The 25,464-nt window shown below is 38.2% G+C and overlaps 1 protein-coding gene across 10 annotated transcripts in view; it reads right to left on the reverse strand.

Moving 5' to 3' along the window:
- Nucleotides 1-25,464, reverse strand: part of RARS2 (arginyl-tRNA synthetase 2, mitochondrial) — a 94,994-nt gene that overhangs the window by 8,502 nt on the left and 61,028 nt on the right. For 9 of the 10 annotated variants that reach the window (XM_035296314.3, XM_054254254.2, XM_035296313.3 and 6 more), the window contains 5 exons: nt 25,263-25,346; nt 20,938-21,014; nt 8,086-8,244; nt 6,462-6,568; nt 1,849-1,944 (listed from right to left, as the gene is read on the reverse strand). In XM_035296314.3, coding sequence (XP_035152205.1) covers nt 1,849-1,944; nt 6,462-6,568; nt 8,086-8,244; nt 20,938-21,014; nt 25,263-25,272 — 449 coding nt within the window. In that variant the 5' untranslated portion in view covers nt 25,273-25,346. The remainder of the gene's footprint in view (nt 1-1,848; nt 1,945-6,461; nt 6,569-8,085; nt 8,245-20,937; nt 21,015-25,262; nt 25,347-25,464) is intronic. The other variant, XM_008994752.4, reaches the window with a different exon arrangement.

The following is a 25,464-nucleotide window of genomic DNA, read 5'->3' on the forward strand; positions in this document are numbered from 1 at the left end:
ACTCCTGACCTCCCAGGTGATCCACCCTTCTTGTCCTCCCAAAGTGCAGGGATTACAGGCATGAGCCACTGCAAATTTTTTGTAGAGATGGGTCTCATTATATTGCCCAGGTTGGTTTCAAACTTCTGGCCTCAAGAGATCCTCCTACCCTGGCCTCCCAAAGTTCTAAAATTACAGGCATGAGCCACTACAACTGGACAACAGAAAAATTTATTCTTCATGCATAACCCACAGATACACATAAAATATATACAAAGATATAGAATATCTGTGGGATAAAATTTCATGAGGATTGGCAATTAGGAAAAATATGGCTGAAAAGGTTCCTTGGAGGAATTGTAATTTTTAAAATGTTGAGAAACACTTGTATAGAAGATTAACACAAAAATGATTAACACCTGTGTTATATTTTTTTGGTTTGAGACAAGGACAAAACAAAGAGAAACTTTTTGATCCAAGGAAAAAACAAAAAAGAGTAAGACAAATTTCTAGGTTGAGTTTGTGGAAACTGAATTTCAAAGCCAAAGAAGTGTCAGGTCATTTAGTCCAGATCTCTCATTTAACAAAATAGAGAATCATGCCCCAGAGAGTTAAATGACAGTCCCAGGTCGCCAGCCTCACACTCTGCTCTTTTCAGTATTCTCCTGCACTTTTGTCTGCTATAACAACTCTTTTAATTTACACCCCACAAACAAAGGTATTCCACAAGAAACCCACTAGAAGGCAGAAGCAACTGGATATTAAAGCAAAGTGAAAAATCAAACATTTCAATAAGTGGCAAAAAGAATTATTTTCCCAAAGAAAAAAGAAAGTACAGGTGTTAAGGTAAATATACACAAAAGTCTGTATCTAATGACAGCCTGAAAAACTACCAAGTCAGGATAGTTACAGAGACTTCATGTCATAGAGCCTCTATTCTGACAGGATATTTCTTTTTCCAAAGAAAAATATAGGTGTTGAAAAATTTAGACCTAATGATAGCCCAAAAAAGACACCATCCAGACCCAGATAGTTACAGAGCCTCTGTTCTCAATGGATACTTCTTATAACCATTGTGCAAGGGTTTATTTCTTTAATCTGTCTAGCAATAATCAGTTAATACAAAAAACTTTTTGCTACATATATTTGCTTATCTAGAAAAATACAAGATATATAAGTTCTTCTCACTTCCTAATCCCAATTGCATAGAATTGGTAAAGGAAAATATCAAAAACTAATAGAAGGTAAAAGATGAAATTCCTAAGGGGAAGTTAAGAGATTTGACTGGTGGCTTAAAGTTGTTTGGAACAAATTATGGTAGTTGATATAATAACAACAAAATATCATGATTTTATGTTACAAAAGTGAGTTGTGACCTAATATAAAATTCTGGCCTGGGAGACACTTTTGCCAGCAGTGCTTGTATGGATTTTATTATTATACCTTCTCTTTCCTATTAGCTTTGTCCCAGAAATAAGGGTGCTTGATAAACCCACTTCTTACTGATAAAGAGATTGCTCCCTGTCACAAAGGTCAGTCACAGAGATGGATGGAAAAATCCATGGCTGCCTTCTCCCTCAGCCTGTTTTAACAAATCGCAATGAGGTCTGGTATTTATGTGCATATAAGATGTTCTTTACAAGCATGAGGAAACCCTTGAGCTAATATGGTCACCTTTTAGTATACATTTCCTTGCCAAGGTGCCATTGTAACATACTTTTAGTTGATTATGAAGTACTTCAGTTTTATAGTTTATAAAATACTGTTGTCAGCTGTGGGGTTCCATAATGCATAATTAATTGTAAATAGTTTTTAATCTGAAAGCAACAGATTTAGAATGAAATGTTTACCCTCACAGAAGCTACAAACCTGGTTGCATAGAGAGAAGTCCCATCACTTCGCATTACAGTACAAATTGAAGAGGGGTCACCATTCCCAGATAGATCTATTACAGCAGTTCCTTTTCTAGAAATGCAAAAAGGTAACTCTGAAGCAACATAATAAATTCATACCTTTAAAATTATAATATCTAAAACATTAGCAAACCAGAAGGTATTTTTATTTCCCACATAGCAATAAGCAGTGCTAATTCAAGCTTTAACTAAGAATGGAAAAAAAGAATATGACTGAGAATCTCTTATGAATGGGTATAATGTAATTAATATTTGGTTATCCTCCCTTTTGAATCTGTAGCTCCGGATAAGGTACTCAGGATAAGGTATGTTAAAAATCTTTAATATACCTAGTTGAAAAATGAGATGCAGCTGCATTGTAACTATGAAATGTCACAGATTCTCCTTCTAATTCATAGTATTATAACATTCAATATTGGGCTAATTTTTTAACATACCACAAAGTACCCAAGTATTAAAACTACAGATTTTTGTCTTTCCTGCATGACCAAAATTGGAATCTGTATATGACAATCCAATAATTTTCCTTAAGGACATTACTGAGGATGCTATTAACCACATTTCATGTCTTCTTTATAAATATGACAGGAGAAATTTTGCTTTGGTTCTATGAGAAGTGACATGCCTCTTAAGCAATTGGTTTGCCTCTACATTATAGATATCTAGGCTTCTTTTGCTGGTATTTCTCTGTTTAGCTGACAGGAAGCTAAAAGCTACATTGGAAAACAATTAGGCAAGAAACAGAAATAAAAGGCATCCAAATTGGAAAAGAAGTTAAATTGCCTCTGCAGGCAATATAATCTTTTTTTTTTTCTTTTTTGCGATATGATCTTATAAATAGAAAACACTAAAGATTCCGCCAAAAGACTGTTAGAATAAATGAATCTCATAAAGTTGCAATATAGAAAATCCACATATAAAATCGCATTTTTTTTTTTTTGAGACAGTTTCACTCTGTCACCCAGGCTGGAGTGCAGTGGCACAATCTCAGCTCATTGCAAACTCCACCTCCTGGGTTCAAGTAATTCTCGCCTCAGCCTCCCAAGTAGCTGGAATTATGTGTGCACCACCACGCCTGGCTAATTTTTGTGTTTTTAGAAGAGACGGGTTTTCACCATGTTGACCAGGCTGATCTCGAACTCCTGACCTCATGCTGCCTGTCTCGGTCTCCCAAAATGCTGGGATTACAGGTGTGAGCCACTGTGCCCAGCCAAAAATCAGTAGTGTTTCTACACACAACAACAAACTATCTGGAAAAAAATTCCTTTTACAATAACATCAATAAAATTATAATAGGAATAAATTTAACCAAAGAGCTAAAATATCTATATACTGAAAACGATATAACACTGATGAAAGAAATCAAAACACACAGATAAATGGAAAAGTATTCTGTACTAATGGATAGGAAAAATCAATATTGTTAAATGTCCATACCACCAAAAGCAATCTATAGATTCAATGCAATCCCTATCAAAATTCCAACGACATTTTTCATAGAAATAGAAAAAAAAAAACCATGAAATTCATATGGAACCACAAAAAAACCCCAAATCCCCAAAGCAATATTAAGCAAAGCAAAACAAAACAAAACAAAAACAAACTTGGGCCAGCTGTGGTGGCTCATGCCTATAATCCCAGCACTTTGGGAGGCCAAGGCAGGCAGATCACTTGAGGCCGGGAGATCAAGACCAGCCTGGGCAACTTGGTGAAACTGCATCTCTACTAAGATATACAAAAATTAGCTGGGTGTGGTGGTACGTGCTTGTAATCCCAGCCACTTTGGAGGCTAAGGCAGAAGAATTGATTGAACCTGGAGGCGGAGGTTGTAGTGAGCCGAGATAGCACCACTACACCATAGCCTGGATGACAAAGCCAGACCATGTCCCCCCACCAAAAAAAAAAAAAAAAACAAAGCTGGAGGCATCACACTACCTAATCTCAACATCTACTATAATCTATAGTAATCAAAACAGTATCATACCGGCACAAAAACATAGAGACCAACAAAATAGAACAGAGAGCCTAGATACAAATCCACACATTTATGGTCAACTGATTTTTGAAAAAGGTACAAAAATAACACAATAAGGACAGTTTCTTCAATAAATGACATTGGGAAAATTGGATACCCATATGCAGATGAATGAAACTAGACCCTAATCGCTTACCATGTAGAAAAATCAACTCAAGGGGGATTAAAGACACATCTAAGACCTGATTTGTAAAACTATTAGAGGAAAAGACTGAAGTCTTGGTAAAGATTTCTTGGAGCTAATCCTGAAAGCACAGGCAACAAAAGCAAAAATAGACAGATGGGATTGCATAAAACTATAAAAGCTTCTGCATAGCAAAGAAAACAATCAATAAGATGAAGAAACAACCTAGAGCCTGAAAGAAACTACTTGGAAAACATACATCTGATAATCGGTTAATATCCAAAATATATAAGAAACTCAACTCAATGGAAAAACAACAGCAAAAAAACCAAACCCAACCAACACCACTACCAACAAAAAAACCAAATTAAAAAGTGAGCCAAAGAAGCCATTATCTTCAGCAAGCTAATGCAGAAACAGAAAACCAAATACCACATGTTCGCACTTATAAGTGGGAGCTGAACAATGAAAACACACGAAAACGGAGAAAAAGAACACACACTGGGGCCTGTCAGGGAGGTGGGGGAGGGAGAGTATCAAGAAAAATAGCTAATGCATGCTGGGCTTAATACTTAGGTGATGGGTTGACGGGGCAGCACACATTTACCTATGTGACAAACCTGCACATCCTATATATGTGCCTGAGAACTTTAAAAAAAAAAAAAAAAAGTGAGCCAAAGGCCTGTATAGACATTTCTTAAAAGAAGACATGGGTGGGTGTAGTGGCTCATGACTGCAATCCCAGTACTCTGGGAGGCTGAGGTGGGCTGATCATGAGGTCTGGAGTTCAAGAGCAGCCGGGCCAACATGGTGAAACACCGTCTCTACTAAAAATATAAAAATTAGCCAGGTGTGGTGGTGAGCGCCTATAGTCCCAGCTACTAGGGAGGCTGAGGCAGAAGAACTGCTTGAACCCAGGAGGCAGAGGATGCAGTGAGCCGAGATCCGGCCACTGCACTCCAGCCTGGGTGACAGAGTGAGAATCCGTCTTAAACTAACAAACAAAAAGAAGACATACAAAAGGCTAACACATATATGAAAAGGTGGTGAACATCTCTAATCATCAGGGAAATGCAAAATTAAGACCGCAATCCACAATGAGACATTTCTTCACACCTGTTAAGATGGCTTTTATATTAAAAAAAAAAGATAAATGTTGGCAATGATGTGGATAAAAGGAAACCCTTGTACACTGTTGGTAGGAACGTTAGTTAGTAGAGCCATTATGGAAAACAATGTGGAGGTTCATCACAAAACTGAAAACAGAACCATGTGATCCAGCAAACTCACATCTAAGTATACATCCAAAGAAAATGAAATCAGTATGTCCAAGTGATATCTGTCCTACTATGGTTATTGTAACACTATTTACAATAGCCAAGGTATGAAACAACCCTAACAGATGAATGGATTTTAAAATATACAACAGGTAATAGCTTTAAAAAAGAAGGAAATCCTGTCATTTGTGACAACATGGATAAACTGAAAGGACATGTTCAGTGAAATAAGCGATGCACAGAAAACAAATATGAATAATCTCACATGTGGAATCTAAAAACTTCTATTTCATAGAAGTAGAGAACCAAAATGGAGGTTACCAAGGGCAGGGAAGGGGGAGATGTTGGTTAAAGGCTACAAAGTTTTATGAAACAGGAGAAGTTCTGGAAATCTACTGTACAGCATTCTAAGTATATTTAACAATAATGCACAGAACACTTGAAAACTGCTAACAGTTTTAAATGTTCTCCTCATAGATAAGTATGTAAGGTGATGGATATGTTAATTAGCTTGATTTAAACATTCACCATGTATATATAAATATCAAATTATGTTGTACACCATAAATATATACAAGATGTCATTCATCAATTATAACTTTGTTTTTTTGGAGAAAAAAATGTACCATAAACAAGGAAATAGAATTCCAGGAGGGATATGCTAACATCATCTCCGACTTCATATTACTTTTCCTGCCCCTACTTCCTGTTTTCCTCATTTTACTCTTTTAAAAGCCTGTTGTATTATACTTATTTTCACACGCCACCTTAAATAATTTTTGAAAAGGCAGGGATTTAGTTTTAGAAGGTAAAATTGAGTCAAGAGATATAAAATGTATTTCCTTTTTTCAGTTATACTATTAACAGGTTGTATGACCTTAGGCAGGTCACTTATATTTTCTGTGTCAGTTCCCAGCCTTATAAAAAACAAGTAACAGCCTTTTTCTATACCTTAATAGCTTTTGCTATGGCAGCAAAATATAGAATATGGGAAATACTTTGAACAGGAAAAAGCACTATGAAAAATGTCAAGAAAGCTGCGCACTGCATTCTGTTGTCCTTACTGAAAGGATACGTCAATAACAATTTCAAAGAACAAATAATTTTACTAAAGAATAGTAACCTGATCATACATTGTTTTCAGTAGGAGTCCTTTACTCTCCAGCAACTTTAAGACTTCTTGAGATTTTTCACGATAAAATGATTCTCCTGAATATTCATCAAAATATATTCCCAGACGCTAAAAGAGTTCAGAAACAGACAAACAAATGTTAATTCAATCTCCTATTCTTACCCTAAGGCAAAATTAAGGATGCTCTACCACCTGTCACACACATGAACACAATAAAAATTAAACCGGGCTGGGCGAGGTGGCTCACGCCTGTAATCCCAGCACTTTGGGAGGCCGAGATGGACGGATCACGAGGTCAGGTCGAGATCATCCTGGCCAACATGGTGAAACCCCGTCTCTAGTTAAAAAACAAAAAAAAAAAAAAAAAAAAAACTGAAAAATTAGCCAGGGGTGGTAGCATGCACCTGTAGTTCCAGCTACTCAGGAGGCTGAGGTAGAGGAATCACTGGAACCTGGGCAGTGGAGGTTGCAGTCAGCTAAGATTGTGCCACTGCACTCCAGCCTAGGCAACAGAGCAAGACTCTGGCTCAAAACAAACAAACAAACAAACAAAAAAATTAAATCAAGGGCTGGGTGTGGTGGTTCATGCCCATAATCCCAGCCCTTTGGGAGGCTGAGGCAGGAGAATCACTTGCACACAGGAATTCAAGACCAGCCTGGGCAAGATGGCAAGGACTCGTCTCTATTTTTGTTAAAAAAAAAAAAAAAAATCTCCTGAAATTCCACAGGGGGAAGATAAAACAGCAACAAAATCACTCCTTTGCTCAAACATCCTAATAGCTTCCACTATACCAGTCAAGTACTCACAACGGTACTGTGCTGTGCAATATAGTAATCATTAGGCCCAAGTGACGATCTAAACTGTTAAACTGGAATTAAGCAAAATTGAGAATTTAGTTCCTCTGTCACACTATTTACACTTCAAGCCACATGTGGGTAGTGGCTACTGAAGAAGATGGCCATAGATATAGAACATTCCCATCACCACAAAAAGCACTGGGCAGCCCTAGAGAAATTTTAGAAGTATGCCCCATATGCTACTAGCTCTTCAGCCTTCTCCTGTCATTCATCTTGCTTATTTACTCCACTCACATGGGCTTCCTTATAAAACTCTCCTCATTCCACCTACAGTCCGCATACCTGATCTCCCCAGCTAGCATCTAGCACCATCTAATAAAAACATAGTTGCTTGTTTCTTGCTTTATCTTTAATTTGTTCAGTTTGTGCTCTGTCTCTAGGCTAGAATATAAGGTCCACAAGAGCAAGGGTTTTCCTCTTCTATTCACTGTTATCTCCTACCTACCAAATGTTTATTAAATGAATCCACTTATTAATCACCATATATCAGCCTAAGGAAGTGTAAGAACAAAAAATAAATATGAAAAAGTGAGTAAATGATAGAAAAGAAAACCCAGATAAAAATGAAGTATGAGAATACCAGCTGATACTGCTTCAGGAATATTTTACAGTTCTTTCAGCCCAAAAAACAAAATTTGAGTCCTAATTTTAAATTCATCTACAAATTTATTTTTAAAACACAAGCTTAACAAGTAACTTTACTATGCAGGTAACAGCCAAGAGCTGCAACATATCCTGAAAAAGCAGAAGGGAGAGTCAACCAGTACCTTGTAAATCCGAATATACTCTTCAATGCTCAAGTCCCGGAATTTTTGCCACAGTGAAAGTGCTCGCACATCGCCCTCTTCCAATCGCTGGAAGAACTCCTGTGCCGATTTTGCTACACTTTTATCATCTGCTGCTTCTTTATTAACTTGTACATAAACCTAAAAGTACAATAGTACATTAAATAAAGTATGTTACCAGTCACTGTTATCTCTAATACTGAAATAAAGCAAAAAAGCACATGCTGAGAATTCTCATTTAATTTAACACAGACCTCCAGGATAAGAACGCCTATTTAAGACTAGGCTGGTGACTAGGTTTGGTGGCTCAAGCCTGTAATCCCAGCACTTTGAGAGGCTGAGGTGGGTTGATCACCTGAGGTTGGGAGTTCGAGACCGGCCTGACCAACATGGAGAAACCCTGTCTCTACTAAAAAACACAAAATTAGCCAGGCATGGTGGTGCATGCCTATAATCTCAGCTACTTGGGAGGCTGAGGCAGGAGAACTGCTTGAGCATGGGAAGTGATGGCTGCGGTGAGCCGAGACTGGGCCATTGCACTCCAGCCTGGGCAGTAAGAGTAAACTCCATCTCAAACCAAAAAAACACTAAGCTGGTATTTCTGCATTGTTTCCCCCCACCTCAACATGCCAAATTATTATCCTGTAACTTCACTGAGAAAAGCTGAATAAAGTAGGATGGCTCGATCTGGCAAAGAAAGAGCCAAAGGATGATTTAGCATTTGCCTTTATAAAAGATTTTTAAACTGTTTTCTAAACAGCTTACTGTGTAAAGACCAGTAAAATAGGTAATATTGGTTAAAAAAAAAGACAGCTTTTGGATAGTTAGTATAATTATGCTCTAAACTTAGGATCTTAAAAACTGTATGGAGCACCCACTCTGGAGTTTTATTTTGTACCACCTGTCCTATCTACGTTAGCTCCATACCCAGCCAAGGACTAGCATGAAGTCAATGGCTTATCAAAGGCTCAAGTGTACTCTTCCAGCTCTAGGAATTTGTGTTTCCAATGTAGTTTCAATCATTTTCCAGTCTCCAAAATATAATGTTAATAAATGACATTAAAATATTAATATTATAGTTCAAGTAGTACTGAAGTTATACATATGGAATCCAAAGATTTTATTTACAAATTATAACTCACTTGCAGGTTGAAACATCAATAACTTTACTATCATATTACTTCCAGAAAGCTATTAAAGTCTCATGAAAGCAATAAAAATTGGTCAATAAACTATGAAAAAATAAGGCTTCTAAACTCTTATAGTGCTATTATCAAAATATCAGGACAGTAGTATATGAATAGATAAAATGATTTTATTGCTGGAGGACACATTGGCTTATACCCACTAGATATTACCAACAAATGGGACAGGGCATTAAACATCTCTCAAGGTAAAAATATTTCACCTTTCATAAATGATTGATGTTAATTACTGGAATGACAGACTTAAAGGAATAAATACTGCTAAAGAAAGGTTAAAATTACCTTTTGTTCCTCACCCCCCAGAAAAGAATTAACATAGCAGGCCTGGTACTGTTATATTAAAATATTTTGCTTGTAAGGTTGATCACTGGCTGGCAACTATTAACTTAGATTTTTGGAAATGTTTCCACCAACTTAACTGATAAAAGTGGTTGCTGTGCCTAAACTGTGTGTGTAAACAATATGGCTTAGGCAGCACCTCCGCTTTCCTTCTGGGAGTTTGGGATTTAGTATATTCTAAGCAGAGGGTACGTACGTGAGCAGCCCTCAACAAAAACCTTGAACATGGGGTATCTAATGAACTTTGCCAGTGGACATTTCATAGGTATTCTCATAATTTGCTGCTGGACATATTATGTGCACCCTGTGTGACTCCACTGGGAAAATTTGGAAGTCTGGAAAGTCTGGTTTCCTCTGGACTTTACCCCATATGTGCCTTTCCTCTGCTGATTTTGCTTTGTATGCTTTCACTGTAATAAATCATAGCTACAAGTAGGACTACGCTGAGTTCTGTGAGTCCTACGAACAAAGCACTGAATTGGGGTGAGAAGGGGTGATCTTGGGATACTTGACACATATAAAAAACTGATGTCTATGTAGTCCTATTAGTAAGTCCAGAATAATATGTACAAATGCCAGTTAGAAAACAAAGATTTTGGTAAGGTGTGGGAAAACAAAGAGGTAAGATAGTAAACTGCAGACTTCTTGACTTTTGAATGACCCAGCCATTGACACTTGCTTAACAGTCGAGGCTACAGATGTTAAAAACATAAATATATATTCACAAATTTTTTTTTATTCTATCTCTCACACATATGCACATGTGCACACAAGTTTAAGTAAGCATATGCAGGCCAGGCGAGGTGGCTCACACCTGTAATCCCAGCACTTTGGGATGCCGAGGCGGGTGGATCACAAGGTCAAGAGATCGAGACCATCCTGGTCAACATGGTGAAACCCCGTCTCTACTACAAATACAAAAAATTAGCTGGGCATGGTGGCGCGTGCCTGTAATCCCAGCTACTCAGGAGGCTGAGGCAGGAGAATTCCCTGAACCCAGGAGGCGGAGGTTGTGGTGAGCCGAGATCGCGCCATTGCACTCCAGCCTGGGTAAACAAGAGCGAAACTCCGGCTGAAAAAAAAAAAGTAAGCATATGCAAAATGTCCTTATTTTCACAAAAGACTTTATATTTTTTTTCATAAAGCCTTTCTCCAGGGTGAAGTTTTTTGTTTTTAAATCTAGAGCTTTAAACTCAAATAGCCAAACATTTAAAAATCTACTATGCATTCAAAATAGAGATATGACTATTTTACAAAAAACTTCACCAGAATCTTCTCTTTCTTAAAAAATAGAAATTAATACAAAATAAAAACCTCTTCTTAACATGTGAATATTCTGAGTATTTCCGCAATATGTAGTTATAAAACAAACATTAGTGAAAATCAACTGACACTATCAAAAAGAAGAACTTTAATAAGCACTTCCCAATATACTTGTAAATGCACAATATAAAACTATACAATTACCATGAACCTTTTCTACCCTTGGAAAGGATGCATTTTGAAGATATCTTCCTTTAAGGCTAGATTTAGACATAAAGAAATAAAAAGGCAATTTTAAATTTGGGTTTGATAATAAGAAACATGGCTTAGTAAAGTTTTTGAGGATGGAAACACAATTTTTCTTTTAAAAGAAAACACACACAAAAAGTATTTCCATTAGGGAATAAACTAAATGTCTTAGACTTCCTTAAAAGAATATTAACATTCTCTTTCCACTATTTCTAGATGTTGAGCCTGCCAAAAAGCATAATATTTTATTTTGAATTTAACAGAGATAATTACAGTAAGCTCTTAGGCTGATCTGCCCAAATATAAAGAACTAAGCATGAAATCAAAAGTAGTAGGATAAGCCTTTCTTATGCCTTTAAACTTGACCCTAGAGTATCATTAGCTACATGGGCTGAGTTTAACTCTTTACTGTGTGGCTCTAACCCCACTTCTAGCCATGCTTGTCTTAGAAATATTAAGAATCACTGCTAAGGATGGTTAGCAAATCTTAGAAACCATAGACCCTTTTATCATATATTTATGTCATCTATCTTAAAATACACTGAATTTTTACCTCATTGTTTAGAAAAGAACATGTAAAAATACTCATGATTATAATTTGAACAACTTCATTGTTTAATGTTAGTTTCATGCCTTGATCAGAAATTTCTTAGAGAACTGCTAGTTCATTCCTAACATTAAATGAAAAATTAAAGACATTCAAATGAGTTTATGTAATTAAAACTGAACATATCAATACTGCAAACAATTAACAATAAAGCCAAAATGTGGTAGGGAAAAAAAATAACTAATTTGAGCTAATTCATGAGTTATCAAATTTCTCCTCCTTAATACATTATTTGTAGCATATAACTGTATTTCACTTTCTATTCATCTTTTAATGTTTGGAATCTCCTCTTTTTACTCTGTGTACATACATAACCATATTCATGATATTTTACATCTTTATTCAGGGATGATAATTATTAACTCCTCCTAGATAACCACACACTAGCACGTAATAAATGTTAACATTTCTCATGCGGAAAAAAGTATTTTTTGCACATTTCAATGGTGTCAGGTATTTACTGAGCTATTCATGTGTACTCTGTCCTTGCTAGGTATTTCAAAACTCACTCTAAGAGGAAGACTAAGAGGACAATGAGACACTGTAGTATTGTCCCAAACAAGTAGAGAGATGGTAGAAAGGCAAGCAGTGTTGGGAAGGGACAGCAATGAGCAATGGCCAAGTGGAGAAACTGCTAGGATAGAGGAAAGGAGAATTACCTGGACTGGGGAGGAGATGGGGAAGATTTCCAGAAGGAGCAGAAGGTAATAAGCCCCTGGGGTGGCACAGACCCTCAGTGGGAAATGGTTCATGGTGTGTCTACATAGCGACCTGGTCTCTACGCCAGTGGACAGGGAAAGGACCACCAGCTGATGTCTGTCAAACAAATAGAGCTGCAAGTCTATAAACGTAATTCACCACATAAACAGAACCAAAAACAAAAACCACATGATTATCTCAATTGATGCAGAGAAGGCCTTTGACAAAATTCAACAACACTTTATGCTAAAAATCCTCAATAAACTCAGTATTGATGGAACGTATCTCAAACTAATAAAAGCTATTTACGACAAACAAACAGCCAATATCATACTGAATGGGCAAAAACTGGAAGCAGTCTCTCTGAAATCCGGCACTAGACAAGGATGCCCTCTTTCACCACTCCTATTCAATATAGTACTGCAAGTTCTAGCCAGAGCAATCAGGCAAGAAAAAGAAATAAAGGGTATTCAAATAGGAAAGGAGGAAGCCAAATTGTCTCTATTTGCAGATGACATGATAGTATACCTAGAAGACCCCATTGCCTCAGCCCAAAAACTCCTGAAACTGATAAGCAACTTCAGCAAAGCCTCAGGATATAAAATCAATGTCCAAAAATCACAAGCATTCCTCTACACCAATAACAGACTTACAGAGAGCCAAATCAAGAATGAACTGCCATTCACAATTGCTACAAAAAGAATAAAATACCTAGGAATACAACTCACAAGGAACGTAAGGGACCTCTTCAAGGAAAACTACAAACCACTGCTCAACGAAATAAGAGAACACAAACAGATGGAGAAACACTCCATGTTCATGGTTAGGAAGAATCAATATCGTGAAAATGGCCATACTGCCAAAGTAATTTACAGAATCAACGCTATCCCCATCAAGGTACCATTGACTTTTTTCACAGAACTGGAAAAAACCACCATGAACTTCATATGGAACCAAAAGAGAGCCTGCATAGCCAAGTCAATTCTATGCAAAAAGAACACAGTGGGAGGCATCACACTACTGGACTTCAAACTATACTACAAGGCTACAGTAATCAAAACAGCATGGTACTGGTACCAAAACAGAGATATAGACCAATGGAACAGAACAGAGGCATCGGAGGCAACACAACATATCTACAACCATACAATCTTGGATAAACCTGACAAAAACAAGCAATGGGGAAAGGATTCCCTGTTTAACAAATGGTGTTGGGAAAACTGGCTAGCCATGTGCAGAAAGCAGAAAGTGGACCCCTTCCTGACACCTTACACTAAAATTAACTCCAGATGGATTAAAGACTTAAACATAAGACCTGGCACCATAAAAACCCTAGAAGGAAATCTAGGCAAAACCATTCAGGACATAGGAGTAGGCAAGGACTTCATGAACAAAACACCAAAAGCACTGGCAACAAAAGTCAAAATAGACAAATGGGACCTAATCAAACTCCACAGCTTCTGCACGGCAAAAGAAACAGTCACTAGAGTGGATCAGCAACCAACAGAATGGGAAAAAATTTTTGCAGTTTACCCATCTGACAAAGGACTGATATCCAGAATTTACAAAGAACTCAAACAGATCTACAGGAAAAAAACAAACAAGCCCATTCAAAAATGGGCAAAGAATATGAACAGACACTTTACAAAAGAAGACATACATGAGGCCAACAAACATATGAAAAAATGCTCATCATCACTGGTCATCAGAGAGATGCAAATCAAAACCACATTGAGATACCATCTCACGCCAGTTAGAATGGCCATCATTAAAAAATCTGGAGACAACAGATGCTGGAGAGGATGTGGAGAAATAGGAACACTTTTACACTGTTGGTGGGAGTGTAAATTAGTTCAACCATTGTGGAAGAAAGTGTGGCAATTCCTCAAGGCCTTAGAAATAGAAATTCCATTTGGCCCAGCAATCCCATTACTGGGTATATATCCAAAAAACTATAAATCGTTCTACTATAAGGACACATGCACACAAATGTTCAATGCAGCACTGTTTACAATAGCAAAGACCTGGAACCAACCCAAATGCCCATTGATGATAGACTGGATTGGGAAAATGTGGCACATATACACCATGGAATATTATGCAGCAATCAAAAATGATGAGTTCGTGTCCTTTGTAGGGACATGGATGAATCTGGAGAACATCATTCTCAGCAAACTGACACAAGAACAGAAAATGAAACACCGCATATTCTCACTCATAGGCAGGTGATGAAAAATGAGGACACGTGGACACAGGGAAGGGAGTACTACACACTGGGGTCTATTGGGGGAAATAGGGGAGGGACAGCAGCGGGGGAGCAGGGGAGGGATAGCCTGGGGAGAAAAGCCAAATGTGGGTGAAGGGGAGGAAGGCAGCAAAACACACTACCATGTGTGTACCTATGCAACGATCTTGCATGTTCTGCACATGTACCCCAAAACCTAAAATGCAATTAAAAAAATAAAATAAAAACCAAAAAAAATTAAAAAAGAAGGGGCAAGGTAGAAATACTGAAATAGACCCTTTGGAGGTCATTTTGAACTTAAGAAAAAATTTATACTATTTGTGTTATTATGTAACTTTTTTTGTTTTTGTTTTTTGAGAGACAGAGTCTCACTCTGTCACTCAGGCTTAAGTGCAGTGGCATGATCTCGGCTCACTGCAACCTCTACCTCCTGGGTTCAAGTGATTCTTGTGCCTCAGCCTCCCAAGTAGCTGGGATTACAGGCACACACCACAACACCCAGCTAATTTTTTGTATTCTTTTTTTTTAAGTAGAGATGGGGTTTTGCCATGTTGCCCAGGCTGTTCTCAAACTCCTGAGCTCAGGCAGTTTACCTGCATCAGCCTCCCAAAGTGCTAGGATTACAGGAGTCAGCTATTGCACCCAGCCTATGTAACTTTTAAAAATATCGGTGCTAGGATACAGGGTAATGCATACTTTATCGGCATGATATTTATCTCTTACGAAAGGCTGCCCTTATATTTCATTGTCTGTGGTTACAAAATCCATATTAATAGGCAATATGCAATAAGTCAAGTTCTATTAATAAAACCTTCTGTAGCTAAAAAAAGTGGTTATATATGCTTAGAAATACTGTTTTAGATATTAAGGTCTATTCAAATAGTTTAAATCTAGAAGAAAGCCTAAAAAGTTACTTTTAAAAGTATTATTAAAATAGGTATAAGTAAATGATGACACCCACATATCCATGATTCAGATTTAATACTTGTTAACTTTTACTGTAAGAAATTACTTTTCGGCTGGGCATAGTGGCTCACGCCTGTAATCCCTGCACTTCGGGAGGTCAAGGTGGGCAGATCACAAGGTCAGGAGTTTGAAAACAGCCTGACCAACATGATGAAACCCTGTCTCTGGCAAAAACTACCAAAAAATTAGCTGGGCATGGTGGCGCGCACCTGTAATCCCAGCTACTTGGGAGGCTAAGGCAGGAGAATCACTTGAACCTGGGAGGTGGAGGTTGCAGTGAGCCGAGATTGTGTCACTGCACTCCAACCTGGGTGGCAGAGCAAGACTCTGTTATGGGAAAAAAAAATTACTTTTCAATATAAGTGGAAAGGTTTTTTAATGTATTGCCCAAAGCTTATTGCAAATGTTTTCCTGAATCATTTAATGTGAATTCTAAGTAAAAAATAAATTAGCTATTTAACAGTCAATTCACAAGGGAAGAGGGAACTATAACCAAACTACTTCCCTGCTTTGTGACAAAAAAAAATTAGAATAATTAAAGAAAAAATTTCTTTTTTTTTTTTGAGACGGAGTTTCACTCTTGTTACCCAGGCTGGAGTGCAATGGTGCAATCTCGGCTCACCGCAACCTCCGCCTCCTGGGTTCAGGCAATTCTCCTGCCTCAGCCTCCTGAGTAGCTGGGATTACAGGCACGCGCAACCATGCCCAGCTAATTTTTTGTATCTTTAGTAGAGACGGGGTTTCACCATTTTGACCAGGATGGTCTTGATCTCATGATCTCGTGATCCACCCGCCTCGGCCTCCCAAAGTGCTGGGATTACAGGCTTGAGTCACCGCACCTAGCCTAAAGAAAAAATTTCAAATGCTGGCCAACAAAAGTCCTAAGTCCGTGTACAAAACAACCAGATGTCATGGGAAAAGAATGCTATTAGGTACAGAGAAAAACCAGTAGTGAAGCATATGCACCAAAATGGAAATGCAGTAAATGACTGTGCGTGTTACATATTTTCATCAAAGAAATTCTGAAACTATCAAATAATATCATTTCCAGCCTAGCTGAGAAACTGAATATACTGATACTGATTATAGTATAATTTAGAGAATACTCATCATAGTACAATTTAAAGGAAGGCAGGACATAAAATCTGCTACTAGATGGCCTAAGCCAAATTTAAAACAAATATGCCAGAAGGTTGAAAGTGCCAGAACGAAACTAATAATTGTATACCTGGTATAGCAACTCAGGGGATGAAAGAAACAAAAATGCTAGGTACACAATTAAACCAGTGGAAATCAATGGTCCATAAAGGCATTCTACAGTACGGGTGTGGGGGCGTTCACTTGCATAGAACACTCAAGAGCCAGCATACCTGTGCCAAAATCCAGGGTTTGGCCCTTGGTTTCCTCTGTAGTAAACTGCGTTAACAAACTAAGTTAAATTCTGACAAATGGTAATTAGTGTATCCTACAATAGTCAATTATTTCCTGGACAAACAATACATTTTATATTCCACAATTTAAATATAATTAGAGAAGGGGGCAAACGAACTATAAGAACAAATTCATTCAGACATTTACTACAAGTCATAGTATTTAAGGTTGTGGATAAGGAAGATAAGGAAAACATGGATCTTCCTCTCACAGAGCTCACTGCTAACTACAGCTTGATAAGGAAAAAAAAACAAGATTCCGACCAAAGTTTTGAGAAAACAGATTTTCAAAATAAGAAAGAGTAAATGCAGATCATCTTAAAGTTTTTCTTCCAGGAAATTAGTCAATATTATTTACCAATACACCAAGCACTTTCCAAGCTTAGGATCACTATCGCTGACTTTCTGGTCACCTATCCTGGTTACCAGAAATAACGATGGGGCAGAGAGTCTGTATTACCACCTAAGCCACCTGGGACACTGCAGGGCATGCAAAGGCATCTTTCAGTTAGTAAATAAATTCAGTTGATGACTTTCAGATTTTCTTTTAGGAGCAGAATAACATCATTTATTAATATTTGCTTAAAGTTAAAAAATTCCTTATTTATGCTAACAGTTTTTTGAAAGTAATCCAAAGTAGCAAATGTAATTTTAAAATGCAAACTGAGTCTATAAAATTAACATAAAGATGTAATAACCTGAAGGTTGCCATTTTCAGGCTTTGAATGCTTTCTGTCCTACAAATGGAGAAGGAAAAGAGCAAGTGAGTACTCTAATGGTCTTGTCTTCTACTACAAATAGCAAAGTGCACGTATCTGACTTGCCTTCTTTTATCTTTAAATGCAGTTGCCGGTGAGTCTATGAAGCAAAAGAACACTAATGAAAACAACACCATTATTACTCAACTTTTTAATTATTCATAGAAGTACCCTGTTGACCCTATTCCTTCCTTATGTGTACCCATCAGTAAACAACCTCTAACATAGATGTTGACCTTCCACTATTTTTTTTTGAAACAGAGTTTTGCTCTTGTTGCATAGATTGGAGTCCAATGGCGCGATCTTGGCTCACTGCAACCTCTGCCTCCCAGATTCAAGCAATTCTCCTGTCTCGGCCTCCCAAGTAGCTGGGATTACAGGCATGCACCACCATGCCCAGCTAATTTTGTATTTTTAGTAGAGACAGGGTTTTTCCATGTTGGTTGAGCTGGTCTCGAACTCCTGACCTCAGGTGATTTGCCTGCCTCGACCTCCCAAAGTGCTTGGACTACAGGTGTGATCCACCATGCCCGGCCCACTATTTTTGAGTCTCTAAAGGCAGGAAATTATATTAAACTACATAGAAAGAAATACATGCTTAGGTTTCCATGGAACTTGAAAACAGATTTTACTGAAATATTTAAAATATTGTACAGCCTCGGCAACATAGTGAGACTTCCCCTCCACAAAAACCCCAGAAAACCTATAGCTATATTTGGCCAGGCACAGTGGCTCACATGTGTAATCCCAATACTTTGGAAGGTTGAGGTGGGAGGATCAACTGAAGCCAGGAGTTTGAGATTTGCCTGGACAACATAGCAAGACCCTATTGCTATTTAAAAAATAGGCTGGGTATGATAGCTCACACCTATAATCCCAGCACTTTGGGAGGTTGAGGCAGAAAGACTGCTTGACCCTAGGAGTTCAAGACCAGCCTGGGAAACAGAGGGAGACCCTGTCTCTGCAAATAATAACAAAATTAGTTGGGTGTGCTGGTGTGCAGTCACGGCTACTTGGGTTTCTGAGGTGGGAGAATCACCTGAGCCTGGGAGGTCAAGGTTGCAGTGAGCCATGACTGTGTCACTATACTCCAGGCTGGGCAACAGAATAGACCCTGTCTTAAAAAAATATATATATATTTAAAGATAAAAATATAATGTCATAGAAAACAAAGGTTTACTATTTGCAGAATTACATGAAAACTTTTGAAGTGGGGCAGAAGAAACATAACATAAAAAAAATAACTCTCACATGTCATGCTGCACTCTATGCTGCAATCAATGATACAAGGTCTCCAAGCAGGTATTTGTATTTTTGGCATCATAGGGTGTCTATGTGGGCCTGGATCTCATGAAAGGTTAGTTAAGCTTGAGGTAACATTATTCAAGTGCAAAAATAAATAAATACAGTAAAAACTCCAGGCACTAAGGGAACATGCTTTACTTACAGACAACCATAACGAATTATTAATATTTAAATTCCTGCCTATCAATAAAACTCTTAATGGGAAAGAGACAAAATCTTTTGGTTAACATAATAAACCAAAATGCAGTCATTTTAGAGTGCAGTACAGGCATGGACTCAGGGAAAAATGGCAAACCTTTGAAGGTCTTTTAGAACTAGAATATATTTTTGTTCAATTTAACTGCAAAGCAAGCTGCAGGGGAAAATCATGTAACAGAAAGGAAAACGATGAAGCACATCATGGCTTTAGCTGGAGAAGTCAAGCATTATTTTCACAAGTGCTCTTTCTAATACATAGGCAAAACACCTTTAGTCTGATCCTCTGATCTGTCACCAACATGGCTGACATCGTATCTATATTTCCATTGTGAGGCCCAGAAACAGCAGAGATAACAACAGGGACAATGAAGGGAAACACATCTCTGGAAATTGTTTGGACAGGAAGGGCTTTATTAATAAACTTCAGGAACAACTGAAGATAAAGAAGCAAAGTACCCAAGGGACTAAATGAAATAGAGTAGATGGGCATTCATACTGAACAAAAGCCAGGAAAATGAGGTGAAAGATATAAATGGAAAAAGCACACACAATTTCAGAGAGAAATACACATGCCGTCCCCCACACCAGAAAAAAAACAAAAATATTCATACTTTTCAAGTCTAATTGATATATAGATATTACCATGAAAAAAGCTGCAGTACATATTAACTGACAGAAAATTGAGAAATTTGTGTTGAATCATTATCTTCCATGTTTATTCTAAAAAGATTCTACACCTGAAGAAATACTGTCCCAAATCAACTAAAATAGCATTGAAAAAAATCTCAGATTAGGAAACAAAAAGAATAACCTAGTAAAATAAGTGCAACATTTGCTTTCTTTCTGAGACAGGGTCTTGCTCTGTTGCCCAGGCTGTATGTAGTGCAGTATCGTGAGCACAAGCTCACTGTAGCCTTGAACTCCTGGGGTCAAGCGATACTCCTGCCTCAGTCTCCCAAGTAACCAGGACTACAGGCACAGGCACTGTGCCTGGCTAATATTTTATTAGTTCGTGGAGGCTGGGTCTCACTATGTTACCCAAAATGGTCTTGAACTCCTGGGGTCAAGCAATCCTCTGCCTTGGCTTCCCAAAGTGCTGGGATGCAGGTGTGAGTCACTGTGACCAGCCAAAAGCAAGAATTCAATTAAGTTTTGGTTCCTGTTTTAAAGAACATATTTTTTAAACCTCTGGAGGTCAGGTGCGGTGACTCATTCCTATAATCCCAGCATTTTGGGAGGCAAAGGTGGGTGGATAACCAGAGGTCAGGAGTTCAAGATCAGCCTGACCAACATGGTGAAACCCCATCTCTACTAAAAATACAAAAATATACTGGGTATGGTGGCAAACGCCTGTAGTCCCAGATACTTGGGAGGCTGAGGCATAAGAATTGCTTGAACCTAGGAGGCGGAGGCTACAGTGAGCTAAGACTGTGATACTGCACTGCAGCCTTGGCAATGGAACCAGACCCTGTCTCTAAATAAATAAATAAATAACCCATGGGATTAAAACTATGTTACCAAGCTGCATAGAACTCTGAAAACAATTTGAAATGTTTTATTGCCAACTTACTTCAAAGAGATGCTGTAAAGGATTGGACTGCAGTTTTTCTTCATAGCCAAATAGTTGGAAGCCAGTTCCCAGAAGACCTACCATGATAATCCGTAAATAAAAATTATAAAGTTGAACAATAGAGAAATGGCATGACAGGGAACAGGCATAATTCCATAAAAAGAGCAACCTGGCCAGGCGCAGTGGCTCACCCCTGTAATCCCAACACTTTGGGAGGCCGAGGTGGGTGGATCACCTGAGGTCAGGAGTTCGAGACCAGCCTGACCAACATGGAGAAACCCCGTCTCTACCAAAAATATAAAAAAATTAGCTGCGCATGGTGGCACATGCCTGTAATCCCAGCTACCTGGGAGGCTGAGGCAGGAGAATGGCTTGAACCTGGGAGGTAGAGGTTGCAGTGAGCCGAGATCATGCCATTGCATTCCAGCCTGGGCAACAAGAGTGAAACTGTCTCAAGAAAAAAAAAAAAAAAAGAAAAAAGAAAAAAAGAGTAACCTGTCATAATCATGTATCCTGAGAACTATTTTTTTTTTTTCAGAGACGAGGTTTCGCCATGTTGGCCAGGCTGATCTCGAATTCCTGACCTCAGGTGATCCACCCACCTTAGCCTCCCAAAGTGCTAGGATTATACTGCGCCCAGCCATATCCTGAGAACTATTACAAAACACACTTTTACCTTCTATGACCCCATAAACTGACACAAATCAAATTCAGTATATTTAACCATGAATTCAACATACTGAATATAGATCACTGAAATTAAGCTCATAGAAACCAATAGGTTATGAGCACATCAAAGGCAGACTCTAGGACTAATTTATCTTTGTACTAACAGTGCTGAACACCTCCCTAGTAGATGTCAAAAACTAAACATTTATTAAGCAGCTACTCTGTTGAAGTGACATAATGTTATTCCCTAGGCACTCAAAATTTATTTTAAAAATTGATGGAAAGTGATTTCAAACTTTCTTTTTAAACCTGTAGGTATTAATGCAAAGACAGCAATGGTTTTGTGGTTATATTAGTTTTTAAACAAATAATTGGAGGAAAACAGCAAAAGGTAAAACTTGGAACATCCTTGATTATTTCTCAGGTTCAAGGTAGCCAAGCAACAAAATTCCTTAATTTGATTGTGTATAATTTTTTAGTCTTTGATGATAAATTCAGAGTTCAGGGATAGTGTTAATTTGAACCTATTAACAACAACAACAACAAAAAAAACAAAAACTAACTAAGGCTTGTAAACTATAAAATCAAATTCCCAGTACAGTCTGGGAGTATATAGACTCTTCAGGTATTCTGCACAAAGATAATTATAATTTCCATTTGAAAAAATACATGCAGCCTGGATCAAAAGCAGTATTAATTTTATTGGCCAGGCGCAGTGGCTCACGCCTATAAATCCCAGCACTTTGGGAGGCCGAGGCAGGGGGATCACAAGGTCATGAGATCGAGACCATCCTGGCCAACATGGTGAGACCCTGTCTCCACTAAAAATACAAAAATTAGCTGGGCATGGTGGCACATGCCTGTAATCCCAGCTACCTGGGAGGCTGAGGCAGGAGAATTGCTTGAACCAGGGAGTCGGAGGTTGCAGTGAGCCGAGATCACATCATTGCACTCCAACCTCACAACAGAGCAAGACTCCGTCTCAAAAAAAAAAAAATTTACTGGCTAGACATGGTGGCTCATACCTGTACTCTCAGCACTTTGGAAGACCGAGGTGGGAGGATCACTTGAGGTCAGGAGTTCGAGACTAGCCTGGCCAACACGGTGAAACCCTGTCTCTACTAAAAATACAAAATTAGCTGGGCATATTGTTGCATGCCTGTGATCCCAGCTACTGAGGAGGTTGAAGTAGGATAATGACTTGAACCTGGGAGGCAGAGGTTGCAATGAGCTGAGATTGCACCACTGCATGCCAGCATGGGCGACAGAGTGAGACTCTGTCTTGGAAAGAAAAACAACAACAACAACAATTTACTTCTATAATTATATCAATTACCAAGATTCAGATCTAAAAGGGTTTACTGATATACATTTTTCTATACAAGGCTCAATAGTAAGTGGGATGTGACTGAACACAGGACACAGGAATATATAATACTTTGGAACTTAGGAACAGGAAGGATGATTTAAGCTCTATTCACTTTTAAGCAAGAGCAAATGTGATTACGATTCAGGTTATTGGGAGCAGAGTGTGGAAAGATGCCCAGTGTTCCAAAACACAAAAATGGGAAAAGGCCAATTCCATTTAACATTCAGCCTAATACATTTTCAAAACCTAATTCTGTGCTTAGAAACTGCCAACTTTCATATGGGGATCGCTGAAACAGCAAAATTATGACTCTTTACAATGATGATTATAATGGAAATGTTGACAGATCATTAACCATAGCAGTCCTTTAGAGAAAAAACTGCTATGAAATCCTGCAACTAAAATTTAATGAATACCCTATTCATATATTTGCTAATGCCTGTGAAATGTCTAAATCGGTCAAACTAATAAAAAGCAATGCCATCTATTAAATCTGACTGTTGAGCCTAGGGCCTAGGCCTCTGACTACCAGCTGTTGCGAAATACAGGTTGATTTTCTTTCTTTTTTTTTTTTTTGAGACGGAGTTTCGCTCGTTACCCAGGCTGCAGTGCAATGGCGCGATCTCGGCTCACCACAACCTCTGCCTCCTGGGTTCAGGCAATTCTCCTGCCTCAGCCTCCTGAGCAGCTGGGATTACAGGCATGTGCCACCATGCCCAACTAATTTTTTGTCTTTTTAGTAGAGATGGGGTTTCACCATGTTGACTAGGATGGTCTCGATCTCTTGACCACCCGCCTCGGCCTCCCAAAGTGCTGGGATCACAGGCTTGAGCCACCGCGCCTGGCCAGGTTGATTTTTTTAAATGCAGGGCATGTATTCTGATTCTTCCACAGTGAATAGTAAGAGTACTGTTAACAGCTTCAAGGTCCTATTCTTCTTGGAGTGCCTCTTATGTGCCAAGCATTATAGATATAAAAGTAAGTCCACACCTTCAAGGAACATGCCTAGTAGGGTAGAGAAGCACACAAATAAGAATATAAGACAGGAGCCTTACCATATTTGAGTAGAGCTGGATACTAGGAAATTGGTAATGTGAGAAGATGGGCAAGGGTGTGTTTGTGTGTCAGAGAATGCTTTATAAAAGTGATACTAGAGCTGTTTCTTGAAATACACATGGGGTAACACAAGAGATTTTTTTAAGGTTTGTATTTCACATGTTACCCTGTTCTTCACTACCATAACAACTTCATTTATCTTGCCCTCTCATACCTTGATGACTGGTTTACATGAGTTAGGAATGGTTCTGAGTAAACTCATTATGTGGGAGATAATTTGTGGTACTTAACAGTCTGGATCTCGCTCCTCTCTTTTTCTCTTGAAGACTGGTTTACATGAGTTGGGAATGGTTCTGAGCAAACTCATAATATGAGAGATAATTTGTGATGCTTAACTGTTTGGTCTCCTCTCTTTTTCTCTTTTTCTTTTGGACTTTCTCCACCCCACTCCTACCCTTCACCATACAGTTAAAGGGGAAGCCAAAGTATTATTCTTTGTTTATCTTCTGGGCCACAGGCTATGATATAATAGTGGATCCTACTTCATGTAGGATTGCCCAGGGAAGCTGGATATCCTTAGATTTAAAAACGGCAAGGCTGTGGTTGAGAAGGGTATATACTCACTTCTATATTTAACTAATAAAAGCAGGCAATTTCTGTTTATTAAAACCACAAAAGCCCATATATCAGGTCTTACTCTGGATTTTTTTTTTTTTTTTTTGAGACAGGGTCCTGCTCTGTCACCCACGCTGGAGTGCAGTGGTATGATCATAGCTCACTGCAGCCTTGACCTCCTGCGCTAACAAAATCCTCTTACCTCAGCCTTCTGAGTATCTAGGACTATAAGAGCATGCCACCATTTCTGGCTAATTTTTTTGTATTTTGTAAAGACAGGGTTTTGCCATGTCGCTCAGGCTGGCCTCCTACTCCTGGGCTCAAGTGATCCACCCGCCTCAGCCTCCCAAAGTGTTGGCATTACAGGAATGAAACATCATGCTTATCCCAGGTCTTCTCTGAATGTGTGAAGTTACCTTTCCCAAAGGTAACTTGTGTTGTGAGAATTACTCAAATAAATAGAAGATTTTATGCAAAAGAGCCATTAGGAAAAAAAAAAAGGTAGGACTTACTACTTCATCCAATGGGCTTCTGCCTATATTCTATACAGAAGATAAAAGTTTCTAAAAATTAAATTTTACAATGAAATGAAAAATAAAATCTCAAGGGTACTTACCAAACTGCATGCCCCAATCGCCAAGGTAATTTATTCTTATTACTTGATGTCCTAAAGCTTCTTTGAGATTTGCTATAAAATTTCCTAGTAATCAATAAAGTATATAGTTTCTCATTCTTGTTATCCATTTTTGACATAAGGACCATGTACTTCTCTATTATCCAAGCATTAAGTAGAAAATTCTTTTCAGAAAATTTACCAA

This window comes from Callithrix jacchus, chromosome 4 (genome assembly GCF_049354715.1).
Source record: "Callithrix jacchus isolate 240 chromosome 4, calJac240_pri, whole genome shotgun sequence".
In the NCBI taxonomy this organism is placed as follows: domain Eukaryota; kingdom Metazoa; phylum Chordata; class Mammalia; order Primates; family Cebidae; genus Callithrix; species Callithrix jacchus.